Source organism: Labrus mixtus, chromosome 4, assembly GCF_963584025.1.
Source record: "Labrus mixtus chromosome 4, fLabMix1.1, whole genome shotgun sequence".
NCBI classification, from domain to species: domain Eukaryota; kingdom Metazoa; phylum Chordata; class Actinopteri; order Labriformes; family Labridae; genus Labrus; species Labrus mixtus.
Window position 1 is genome coordinate 22,167,836 of NC_083615.1, and position 13,157 is coordinate 22,180,992.

Here is a 13,157-nt window from a genome sequence, read left to right on the forward strand (position 1 = left end):
TTCTGATAAGCTGCCTCCCAAAATTTTCAAGCAAGAGACACTTAGGCAATTTAGTTCCTTTATCACAACTATTAAACAAAACAACTGTAAAAAAGACACTAACATGGAATTGCTAAGGGCTCAGGAAAGAAGACCCACTCCAAAACAGAAAATTATTATTTGATTAGTTAGTTTCAATCATAGGGTATTTTAACTCTAAAACATATAGAACAATACAAAAACATGAGAGTGGTCAGTTTCCAGTTCATGCTGCTGCTGCTGCTGCCAACTCTTCCAGCTTCTGAGGGAGTCTGACGGTGGCAAAATCGACTCTGTCCTCCTTCAGTTTCTGTTTCACCGTCTGCGTCAGACCCAGCTCCATGTACTTCTGCGTCTGCCTGTCATACTGAGGCCAGCTGACCAGATCAGGACCATCAGGGGAGCTGATGGGATAGTCAGACATTAATAGACATCAGGGCAGTCCATGCAACGACAAAACATCTAAATATTGTCTGTGCATGTTTGCTGACAATATGCAAACGTTTCCATAAATCTGGATCACTTTCCCATTGCTCAGTCCTGCATATCTTTATATTGGCTATATAAGTTTATTTATTTGTATTTGTGTTCATTTTTAACAACTTAACAATAGGCCTTCCACAAAAGATTTTTTAGATTGTGGGCATATAAACAGAAGAAGAGTATCCGGTTGATGTTTCAATAGTTGCTTTCCAACTGTTTTTATTTTTAAATGACCACATCCTTTTTATTTAATTTAAGTTAAGTCACAGCTTCCCAACGTTTGTGGACTTTTAAAAAAATGTTTTCATAGCTTGTACTTGCTATTGTTTCCAGTATTAATATGCATCAACTTTCTGTCAAAAAACCTCTATAAATATAAACATTGAAATATTTCACATTATAAAGCTGCTATCAGTGTTTGTGTTAGAAAATCCAGCTCACAGAGAAACATTAGCATTCAATTGGTTCAACTGAAGACTGAAAATGTAAATTTAAGGACGCTAAAAAGCTTTCGAGAGTGACATAAAAACATTGATTTTTATAGTCTTCGATGCTTACTCACCTGCTGCGGACAAAATTGGCCCAGTAAGCCATCATGGTTTTACAAAGACTTTCATCCTCCTTGTTAATATTGCCTGAAGATAGGACAGGAAGAGTTTAACCGCACAATCAAATATGTTATTATCCATTAAACATGATCTGAATGGGCTGATTTTGTAGTGCAGATTCAAGGTCACCAACATTTACCTTCATTCATTCAACTCACATTTAGTTTGCCCTGAAAACATGTAATGAGAAGAGACAGTAGCAGAAGAGCCTATGAGATATTACACATAGCCTACCAATGATTTTTATGTCTCCATTCCAGAAACAGCCGCCAAACATGAAGCCGACATCATCAGCGTGATCTGCCTTCACAAAGCTGGGCCTGGTGTCACTGTGTATCCCAGCACGGTACACAAACTCATACATATAGACAGGAACATCCAAATCTGACCACACAAAGGAGAGAGGGGACAAGATGTGAGTGCTGAGACAGAGGTCAGAGGTCAAGAGTAATTGAACTATGAGGTGACTTAAACCAGATCTAAATAACATCAAGTAATCTATATTCTGTACCAACAAATTGAACTAGCATTGACAGATTTCCTCCCACTGCACGACAAGCTTTGGATCAATTTGTGCTCCAATGGCAATGTAGACAACAAGTCACATCTGTTTTGATTTGTGTAAAAGAGCCTCTCTGACCTGCGTGGTATCCGGCCACCTTGACAACAGGAAACGTCATCAGCAGGTCTCCAATGACCTCTGTGAATGCGTCTCTGATCTCCTCAGGAGTTTTAGCCTCTTTTAGGTATTCATCTGCGATGAGGCTGTTTGCAGTGGAGATCTGGACCGAGAAGAGGAGTTGGACCATTAGATTCCAAGGCTATGCTGAATATGGGCAAAAATCTTGCTCATAGCCTCCTATTCGATATGCATCAGGGCATACATATAATAATTTGGGATTGTAATGATAATGATTTTTAAGCAATTCTGCCACTTCAATCTGCCTGTTTTATTCTCTCTATTTATCCAACATTATGAGCTCACTTCTTCCTGTCTCAGTTTACATTGTTTCATTACAGTGGTAGAGTCATGTAGCATTACACAGACAACAACACAGCACAAAATCAAACACTACCAAAAATATTTGCTTGTCAAAACTGTGTTTAAGAATCAAAAGAGTTTCACATAAGATAAATATACCCAATATTCAAGTTTAACAATAATGTCACATTGTCCTGATTAAACTTAACTTAACATTTTTGAGCAGAAAATGTACTTGCCCAAAGTTCTGAAACTTAGCTATCAGTACTCTAACTCCAACAGGTTTGACATTTAGCAAGGATGGACAAATAAAAGTAAGACATTGTAATATATTATTAATATATAAATCTGTATAGATATAAGGATTGTATAAATATATAAATATAGTACATCAAATTGTACAAATAGATATGTATATATAGATATATGGATTGTATAAATATATAAATTATAAAAAATCATAGTAGATGAAGTTGTATATATGTATGGAAAATCATTGGATAGTAAATATCCAATATAGTATCATAAATGTAGTACAGCAAATTGTATATAGATAGATTGTGTATATAGAGAGATTATAAGGAACACAGGAAGTTAATTTAATTTAATAAATATTAATTATTGAGTTGTGGAAAAGGGGTAGGATTAAATAAGTTTTATACTTCTTCCTACTCCTTTTCAGGCATATCAATTGAATATATGTAATTTTCTTTTTCTTTTTCTTTTTTTGTGAAATAATTTGAACATTGTTTTTTGTTTATTGTATTTTCGTGCTTTTCATTTTGTTTTGTATTTTTGATATGTTTGATTTTATTTGATATGTCTGAAATAAATTTAATCAATCAATCAATCAAAGTTCAAGCTTAATATAAATCCACCAATCAATCAGTCATTATGATCAACATGTGGCAAATGTTATTGTGGTGCTTACCCCAGCAGGATTGAACATATTCACCACAGCCAGCACAGTCTCTCTGTTCATCCCGTTCTCCCAGCCAGGAGGGGCAAAGCTCTGTGACACACAGGAGATAGAGCTCAGGATGAAGAACACATCCTTTAATACAAAGACAGTCACAGAGGCTGGGTACAGTAGATCATATCTGGAAAAGCATTGATAAGCTTGTATGTGTGACCTGAGGCAGGATCCATCCAAACTCATGGTTGGTTATTCCCAACATCACAGGGATCTTCATCACTTCTTTCTTCTTCAGAAGCTCCTCAGCCAGGTCGGTCAGAAACACGCCGTCCACCACGGCGCCCAGATAAATCCTCATCTGTATTAAAGACTCAATTCACTTAATTTGAACATCAGGGTTATTTTGGACAACCAGGTGAAGGGACAGCAAACTTGTACCAGAGTGCCATCTTGTGGCAGAAGTTTGAAATTACACTTAAAAACAGTTTTAAGATCAGTCTGAAGTTCTATTAAAAAATTTGTAAAAAAAAAAAAAAAAAAAAATTCAATCCATACAATAAATGTACATTAATTCACAACCTTTAAATTCATCCTTTTGGTTCTTTTATGTGGTGGTACTTTCTGTACTGACTAGTAAATTCCTCCTGTTTTCAGTTTAGGTAAAGGCAGAAAAAGGTAAATTAACTTGAGGTTGTATATTGCTTTCTAGTCTTCTGATAACTCAAAGCTCTTTTACACTCAGGTCACACCTACCCATTCACACCCATTCACACACTGATGGCAGAGGCGGCTATGTAAAGTGACCATCATTATTAGTTAATCCCATTCATACACATTTGTACGCTGCCAATGAAGCGTAGTATCTTGTCCAAGGACATGTCGACCTGTGGCTGCAAGAGCCGGGGAACTAACGGAGAGATGAACAACTCTACTACTGATCCAAAGCCCCCAAACAAAACTGAATTAAACTAAGGCTAATGACATGTGTAAAATAGATCTTCACAGGACTATTTACCCTTTTGCTCGCGTCCACTAGCTCTTCTTTACTCTTTCCTCTCATACACTGGACCAGTTCCTCTGTGCTGCTGCGGTCACATGCAGTCAGGTTGGCAACCATCTAGGTACAAGGAAGAGATATATAAGTTCTCGGATAAAAGAGAAAATCAGTAAACGATTTCAGGGATTTCAGGAGTTGTTTTTTGTTTTGTTGTTAATCAGCAGGAGAAATGTCATGCTTCACTCTAAATTTCATTCTGCTCAATGTCAACTATAAGGCAAAAGAGAGACAAATTAAACAGAACAAACATTCAAAAGATATATATATTCCTATATATTTGCTATGTTGGCTTTTCTGGTACTCCGATACAGACTTACTCTAAGCAACTTGTTTTTTGACAGTTTCAATTGAAGACATAGTAAAGTCTATGCGGCATGTTTGCTGTGATACATTTTCAAACTGAGGCCCGACATTACATATTTTATGGTCTAATGAATCTCTACTGCTGTTTCAATCTGTTCTTCCTAGTTTACCTTGTTTAGGTACTCCAGTGGTCTGCAAGTTAATTTAGCGATATGTAATATGATGGTATGTTTAAGTCATTTGCAGATTTGCAGTTGGCAGTGTCTACAGGGGTCACCAAAATTGACACAAACTAAAAGTTCAATACAAGAGCTTTAAAATGAAGCTCGATCACTTCCTATAACAATCTCAGCCTGCCAGTGGCAAAGACAAAGTCTTGAAGCAGACTTGAAAAGAGTACCACACAGCTCTAGTGCTGTTATGCAAGCGCTGAAAAATTCCTGTTAATTCCTCATGTTGCGAAAACAAATTCAAATAATGCAGTTTTAAATATATACACTCCACATACAGTAGATGTTGTAAACACTGAGCATTTGCTTGACAAGTGTTACCTTTGCAGTAGCCAAAGGATGGCTGGTGGTGTATGTTCCAAGTGTTGCTACTCCACTTTGAAAGATCGCCTTTTGAAACAGTCCTTTAGATTGTGGAGACAGAGTCTGTTCATAAGAAATAAATGTATGCAATCACTTGAAATGGACATTAAGATCATACATTTAAGATGCTCCTGAACATGAATAAAGGACAGCGTCAGTGCTCACATCTTGGACTTAAACATGGATGAATGAGTTAACAGTCAACATATAATTGCCTAAATATATCGCTGAACAGGTTTTATTTTTTCTGGGATAACTTTTATTTACCAGTATGGATGCACTGATGCCTCCTGCAGATTCTCCGGCAATTGTGACACTTTGTGGATCCCCATTAAATGCCTCAATATTTTCCTGGACCCATCTCAGAGCTGCCAGCTGGTCCAAGAAACCCCAGTTGCCCTGAGCATGTTCATCTCCAGTGCTTCAGAAAAGCAAAAGTCACCACACCGCTTTATTTCTTGATTTCAATGCTGTGGCAGAATTGTAATGAGCTACACATTTCCTTACCTAAGGTATCCCAGGATGCCGAGGCGATACTGAATTATGACCATCACAATGTTTTCATAAGCAGCTAATGGAGCACCATCATACTGGGAAGCTGCACCCATTGACAGACCTCCTCCATGGATCCACACCATCACCTAGAGAACAGAACAAAGTAGACTGTTGTTAAATGATGATCTCTCGACACACAGAATTTCAAGCCATTAAACTGCCAGTAACAGAATAAGTGACGACAGTATGCAGTCTATTAGTTGGTCAACAGGACTGAGATTACCAGATGAAAGTAAAATGTACAGCTGTGTGTCATCGGCATACAAATGTTTCTTCATGATTTCACTAAGCGGGAGCATATAGATTAAATAGCAGCGTCCCATAAACTGACCCTTGTGGAACCCCATGTAGAACTTTTTTTTTTTCCAGATTTTAAATTGGCTGTTGAAACAAAACATGCCTGTTTTTTAGATAAGATGTGAACCAGTCATGAACAGGACCTGCCAAGCCAACTGACTCATGAAGCCTTTATATCAAGATTTCATGATCTACAGTGTCAAAGGTCATTGATAACTTTACCAAGTGATTTACTCTGTAACCAGACTGGTATATATTATGTGTGAGTTGGGAGATATTTCTCCAATTGATTGTAAATAACTTGTCTGTAAATTACTTATAAAAGGGACATTCAAGACAGATCTTTAGTTATTAATAACTGATGGATCTAAGTTGTTTTTGTTCAGCAACGGTGGTGTTATACCCATTTAAGAGAAGCAGGAGGAATGCCTGTCTGTAGAGAGGCTTTAATTATGTTTACAAAATAATTTATGAAGCAATGAGTCACAGAGGAATGAGAGAACAAGTGCAAGATTTTAGACGCTGAATTAGCTCCTCCAGATATTTTTAGGTAATCGGGGAGAAGGTCAACAATGAGCTCATGGCATAGAGTTGTGTAAAGGTTTGATAAAACCAGGTGTTTTGCTTTTAGTAAGTGATATATCATCTCTCAGAATATTTGTTTTTCTTCCTGAAATAAAACACCAAATAAATTACATTTGACCTTAGAAAGGAGCTCAGCAGGGGTAGATTTAGACAAGTTAATCAGTTTGTCAATTTGATAACAAATGATGCATTATTTAGATTTCTGTTAATCAAGTCGGAGGTGTAAGAATGTCTGGCAGATTTCATTTCTTGATTATAACAGTAGAGTGCATTTTTAAAGATCTCAAAGTCAACTGGTAACTTTTTTTCTCCACTTCTGTTCAGCTATATGGCTGAATCTCTTTTTCAGCTTTATTTTCCCCCTCAGACTATTTCTCTGAGGTGCTTTGGATAGTCTATGGATTTTTGCAATTTTTTCAGGAGCAATATTTTTAGACAAGGTGGCAGAACAATATTTTATCAAGGCATCACAGGATGGCAGGACAGATAATTTATGGAAACTTCATTAACAACTTTAGTATCTTTTCTTTTGAAGACTATCATCAGAAGTAAACATTTCGTCAAAAAATATGCAATAATGATTGGGAGATTACAAGATCTAGGACACCAGTTACATTAACATCAAGACCTTTACCTTTAATAAAGGTTGACCCAGTGACGTGTTTTTAAATCAAATAAATCAAGTAGACTGAGACATTGTTTCACAATTGCTATAAACACTGAATGCAGTCTACATTTCAAGCCCAGACCCAATAGATTTATGTACATATAGTAATAGTTACTTTCTTTTGCAGTAATGGACATGATAATATCTTGTTCATGTCTGTACAAACAAACTGTGTCTTTAACCCACCGGCAGTTTGTCACCTGGTGTCACGTCAGCTGGAGTGTACACATTCAGATACAGACAGTCCTCAGAAAGCTCAGGTTGGATATATTGCATTGACATGGTTTTTGAAACATTGGCAACTATTTCAGGATCCTGGATGCACCTGAGGTAGAAAGAGAGAGAATTAAACAAAGGAGTATGTGTCTCCCAGAGGGAGGAAAAAAAATCATCAAATTCTCGTTCTCAGTGTCTTTTGTTAACAAGTCTTACATAGGAGGCTGGTGAGTGCCATCTCTCTCCCCCACCCAGGGCTCTGCATCCTGTGGAGCAGCAAAGCGGAGGGGCCCCTCAGGGGGCTGTGCAAAGGGTATTGCCAGGTATTGTTTCACCCTCCTGTCTGTACCTTTCACCGTTGTGTATTCCCCTCGGATTTGACCATTTTTCAGAGAGACCACAAGGTTGTTGCTCCCTGCAGAAGATACAAGTTTGTGTTCAAAGTCCACATGTGTTATTGGGTGAAAAATAGTTTGTTTTCTACAGGACTGCCAGACATTTTTGTTTCCCAAAGTTATGTTGAAGAGATTTTAAATGATCTAGAAATAGGTTATCACAATGTGGACATCATTTGAGCTTTTAATGATCATTACACTATGGATGAGTGAAATATTTCATCCATCCACCCACCCTCCATCCATCCATCTATCGTGACAGCAGGATAAGCAATTTCAACACAGAAACATATCCCAGCTCCTTCTGGGGGATTCAGAAGCATTCCTGGGCCAGATGAGATATATAATCCTTCCAGTGAGCTCTGGGTCTACCCCGGGTGTAGTGTCCAAGAAACCTTTAAAGGGAGGCATCTTGATGGCATCCTAATCAGATGCCTGAACTAACTCAACTGGCTCTTTTTGATGTGACTATTGGCTCTTCTCAGAGCTTTCAGTGGGTGTCTGAATTCTTCACCCAATCCCTAAGAATGTGCCCAGCTACTTACTTACTTACTTACTGCCCTTTATGCCTACTGGCATGTAGGGCAGCAACAAAGGATCTCCACTCCTGTCTGTTTTGGGCGAGCTTTTGGATAGAACTCCAGGTCTGCTTCATGTCTTTCAGTTCTTTCTCCACTGTTCGACGCCAGGTTTCTTTGAGTCGTCCTCTCTTTCGTTTGCCTTCAGGTGTCCAGTGTTGGGCGGTTCTAGTAATGTAATCCTGTTCTTTTCGCATGATGTGTCCAATCCATCTCCACCGCCTTCTTTTTATGATGGTCTCTATACTTTCTTGGTTGGTCCGAGCAAGTAATTGCTGGTTGGAGATGGTGTTAGGCCAGAAGATACGTAGGATTTTTCTGAGGTTTCTTGTGTGGAATGCCGAGAGCTTGGAAAGGTCTTTCTCTGTCATCCTCCAGCATTCAGAGCTGTATAGTAAGGTGGAGAGAACACAGCTTTGGTACAACTTGAGTTTGGTGTTGATGCTGTACTTCGTGGACTTCCACACATTGTTCATCATTCTGAATGTGTTTCTTGCCTTGTTGAGTCGGCTTTTGATGTCATTGCCTGTTCCTCCATCATATCTAACAGTGCTTCCTAGATATGAAAACTCTTCTGTTGTGGGTATATTTACTCCATTTATTTGTATGGGTGGGGGATTTTGTGTGTTTAAGGTCATCACCTCTGTTTTCTTCAGGCTTATGTTCAGTCCTATTTGTTGTGCAAATCTGTTGACACGGGATGTTTTTTCTTGCATATGTTGGTGGGTATGGGAAACCAGTGCCAAGTCGTCTGCAAAGTCTAGGTCTTCAAGTGTTGTAAATAGTGTCCATCTGATGCCTCTAGGTTGATCTTCGGTTATTCTTCTCATCACCCAGTCTATGACGGTATTGAAGAGTAATGCTGACATCATGCATCCTTGCCTCACTCCAGTCCTGACTTCAAAAGTGTGGTTGCTGTTTCCTACTTGGCATGTGAAGTTGGTGTAAAAACTCTTTATGATGAGGATGATTTCTTGTGGAATCCCATACAAACGTAGAATGCGCCATAAACTGTCCCTGTGGATGCTGTCAAATGCTTTCTCGAAGTCTAGAAAGTTGATATATAGCTGTCTTTGCCATTCTGTGCACTGCTCTATGATGTTGTGCAGAGTAAAAATCTGGTCGGCACACCCTCTTCCTGCTTGCTCTCTTCTGAGCTGCTTGTCTATTGCATATGAAATTCTTTGTATGATGATTTTTGCAAGTATTTTGCTTGGAATTGACAAAAGGGTAATTCCACGCCAGTTGTCACAGTTTTTTAGGGAACCTTTCTTGGGGATCTTTACGATTACACCCTTTGACCAATCGTTTGGTATCGTCTTCCCCTCCCATATGGATGTGAAGAGTGGTTTGAGCAGTTTTGCTGAAAGTTCTGGATGTACTTTGAACAGTTCTGCATTCAGGTTGTCTTGCCCGGGGGCTTTTCCATTTTTGAGTGATTTGATGGCTGAAACAATTTATTTTTCTTCTGGTGGTGTAGTGTTAACATCAAGGGCAGTCTCAGGTTCCTGTATCTCTGCTTCTGCTGTTGGTGGGGGTCTGTTTAGGACCTCGTTGAAGTGTTCTGCCCACATTGCCTCTACTTCTGCCTCTGATGTAAGAGTGCACCCTTGTTTGTCAGTGATCGGCATATCTATAGCTCTATGGTACCTACCGCAGACCATTTTGGTAATTTTATAGACCTTACCTTGCTCTCCCTTGTTTGCTGCTTCTTCTGCCTGGTCTGCAAGACTGTTTATATAATTTCTCTTGTTTTCTCTTGCCATCCTCTTAACTGTTCTGTCGGTTTCCCTATATTGTTGCTTGTATTTATCTTTAATCCTTTCTGACTTGGCTTCCATTAATTTCTTCTTAAGGGCTCTCCTATCTGTTATGACTTTCCAGGTGTCTGCTGTAATCCACTCTTTTCTGTTCCTTTGCTTTAATCCAAGGCAGACTTCACTGCTATTGGAGTAAGCGGTTTTGATCTGTTCCCATTTCATGTTGGCATCATCAGGTCCTTTTTGTGTATTGTCATTCGTGTCTGCCAGAGCTTGGAATCTGTTTTTCAGCTGTAGTATAAAAGCAGCCTTCACTTTGGGGTCATGTCATTTCTCCACATCAAAATGTTGCTGTCCTATTGTCTTCTGCCCGGCTCTCCTTAATTTTAACTTCAGCACTGCTGGGACTAAGTGATGGTCACTGCCGACATCAGCTCCTCTCCTGACTCTGACGTCCAAGAGTGATCGTCACCAGGTGCCATTGATCATTAGATGGTCTATCTGGTTCCTGTCTCTTCCATTGGGGGACTACCAGGTGAGTTTGTGGATGTCGCAATGTGGGAATAGGGTACCTCCGATGACAAGGTCGTAAGTGGTACATAACTCTAACAGCCTCTCTCCGTTTTCATTCATGATGCCGCAGCCCTCCCTCCCCATGGCCCTGTCATAATTTTGGTTATTGCTGCCTACTTTTGCATTTAAATCACCCATTATTATCTTTATATCATGTTGTGGAGTTTCTTCTAATTCGGTTTGAAGCTGGTCATAGAATATGTCCTTGGTTATTTCATCACTGTCATTTGTTGGTGCATAGCATTGGATGATTGTGATGTTAATGTGTTTCCCCCACAATCTGACTTTCATGAGTCTGCTGTTTACAGGTTTCTATTCCATCAGACACTTCTCCATTCCTTTTCTAAGGATGATGGCTACCCCTTCATGATGTTGGTTGTCATCTCTTCCGGAATACAGGACGGTCTCTCCTGTGTTGGTTTTGTGTCTGCCTGTTCCTGTCCACCTACTCTCACTTATTCCGAGAATATGCAGGTTGTAATTTCTCATTTCTGCTGTGACTTGAGCGAGTTTACTTGTTTGGTACAAGGTTTGCACATTCCAGAATCCAATTCTGGTCTTGCATTTTGTGTTGAGGGCACCCACCTTCCTGTCAGTAGCTTCCTTAAGGCTTTCACTACTGACATTCATTCTAATTTCTTTCGATAACTCTGGAGACCCATTGTACACAGTAGTGTTTTTTTCCTTTGTTGCCGTTTCCGTAACAATATTTTTTTTCTACGGGACTGGGTTGTTAGCCCTGTGCCCAACCCCCAACCTGGAGGACCAGTGGATTGCACTTTGTCAGACCTCTATCCCTCGACCTGACCGACTTGGGTGACCCTACCAGGAGCCTAAGCTCCTGTCGGTATAGCTCTTGGGGTCATTGAGGCACGCAAGCCCCCGGACCACAACAAGGTGGCAATCCTTCCATGAGAAGCCCAGCTACCCTTCGGAGAAAACTAATTTGTATCTTCAATCTCATTCTGTCGGTCATTGACCAAAGCTCATGACCATTGGCCCCGGAGAGCTTCCCACCACATAGGGGTGGCCTTGCCCAGCAGTGGCAAACAATGAGACTTTCTTACAGAAGTAAGTGTTACATTACACTGGCATCTGTGTTTAGGTGGGATTCTCTAGTCTAACTTAGCTAATGGTACAAGTCTGCGTGTGGTATCATTTGCCGGTTTCCCAATAAAGGAGCTGTGCTGACCAGCGTCCCTCGTGGCTAATACACTCATCATTGACAAGTTCCTCATACAATCCCACTTAAAACAGAACTAACTATCACTTTAAGTACAAGATGAAGCTTGTACCACAGTTTGTTTACCGCTGCAATATCCAATTGGTTGATAGCTGATAACTGCTCGAGATGTTGCATCCTGATTTGAAGAGGTTCAAAGGCTCTTGAAAAGTTACCTGTACACTGTCCTCTGCACAATTACTTTCTGTAAATCCTGTATTATGAGAATTTCAGTTTAAAGCTGGGTTATACTTTGACTTCATAACATTTCAGATGTAAATATTGAGTTTTTTCTTGTTACTACATTTAATGACAGCTAGACTTGCTGTAGTTATTTGTCATTGATAATATAACCAGCCTCACTTGTTGAACTACAACAATAAATGTGACTCATACATTAATGCATCAGACCATTACCATAAAGTATTCGATAGAAGCACTTTACAGTATTTTTCTGCACTTGCACTACTTTGAGTTTATATGCTCTGAAATGTGTCTTTGCAGGACTTTTTTTTAATAAACTATAACTTTACTGGGTTATATCACCTCTTTTATCAGACTTTGGGACTGTAGCGCTTCTTGAAGGTGGGCTTTTTGAGAATTCAGTGTAAGCAACTGTGACAAAACAAAACACTGCAATCAGTACAGGGATTACTCAGTTTGTTCTTAAATACTGAATACAGCTATTGTCCTTTTAAAGCCTTTCAAAAGCTACAGAGGTAAAGCTACATGCAGACTGTTGTTGGTGTTCTTTTGCTTCATCTTGAATAATTTTGCTTCATCTTGAAATCTTGAATAAGATTTTTCATGTCCACATTCTGCTCGGTTATTAGAAAGTCATACAAAGGACCTATGCATCTGTCATTTCCAGTGGCTGCTGCATGAAAATGCCCTTCCCTGACATGAGGTAAAATAAATAGTTGTCTTACCTGGTGCAGCCTGAGCTATCACTGTCAGCGCAGGAAGGAGATAAACAAAGAACAGTGCTGTTCTCATCCTGACCGAGCTCGAAGAAAAGACAGAATGAATTACAGTGTACTTTGAGAGAATTAGACCTCTGCCCCAGTCCTGGTCCTCTAGGACCACCCCCTACTACTATACACACGCACATACACACACTATTTAAATTGTGAATATAAACAAATCAAAGGTTGTAGGCACTTTCAACCCCAAAGTCCTCACACACTACTCCCACACACAAACAAGCTCTTATGTCACAAACTCAGCTCAGCAGTAAAAGGATAATCTCCATTGATTTAACCTCTGATGGACCACAAACAGCACCCTGACCGCTGAGTCAAAAATGACAGAGTCCTGCTCTTTGACCACTTCAGCTCATCACAGTTCTG

General features: G+C 39.5%; 1 protein-coding gene across 1 annotated transcript; it reads right to left on the reverse strand.

Annotated features, from left to right (window-relative positions):
- Positions 1-41: 41 nt before the first annotated feature.
- Positions 42-12,895, reverse strand: ces3 (carboxylesterase 3). Its single transcript, XM_061036386.1, has 13 exons — positions 12,738-12,895; positions 7,497-7,695; positions 7,251-7,389; positions 5,468-5,601; positions 5,228-5,381; positions 4,919-5,023; positions 4,023-4,124; positions 3,225-3,365; positions 3,023-3,103; positions 1,750-1,891; positions 1,344-1,493; positions 1,064-1,136; positions 42-422 (listed from the first exon to the last, which is right to left on the reverse strand). The coding sequence occupies exons 1-13, from the start codon at positions 12,802-12,804 to the stop codon at positions 245-247; spliced, it is 1,665 nt and encodes a 554-aa protein (XP_060892369.1). The 5' UTR covers positions 12,805-12,895; the 3' UTR covers positions 42-244.
- Between the last annotated feature and the right edge of the window lie 262 nt (positions 12,896-13,157).

Excerpts from the sequence above, each read along its gene's own strand:
- ces3 (XM_061036386.1), bottom strand. The coding sequence starts at position 12,804 with ATGAGAACAGCACTGTTCTTTGTTTATCTCCTTCCTGCGCTGACAGTG. Across the intron at positions 5,602-7,250 it reads CACCAGGTGACAAACTGCCG|GTGATGGTGTGGATCCATGG; the intron begins GTGGGTTAAAGA and ends TCTGTTCTCTAG. Across the intron at positions 1,137-1,343 it reads TGGAGACATAAAAATCATTG|GCAATATTAACAAGGAGGAT; the intron begins GTAGGCTATGTG and ends TCCTATCTTCAG.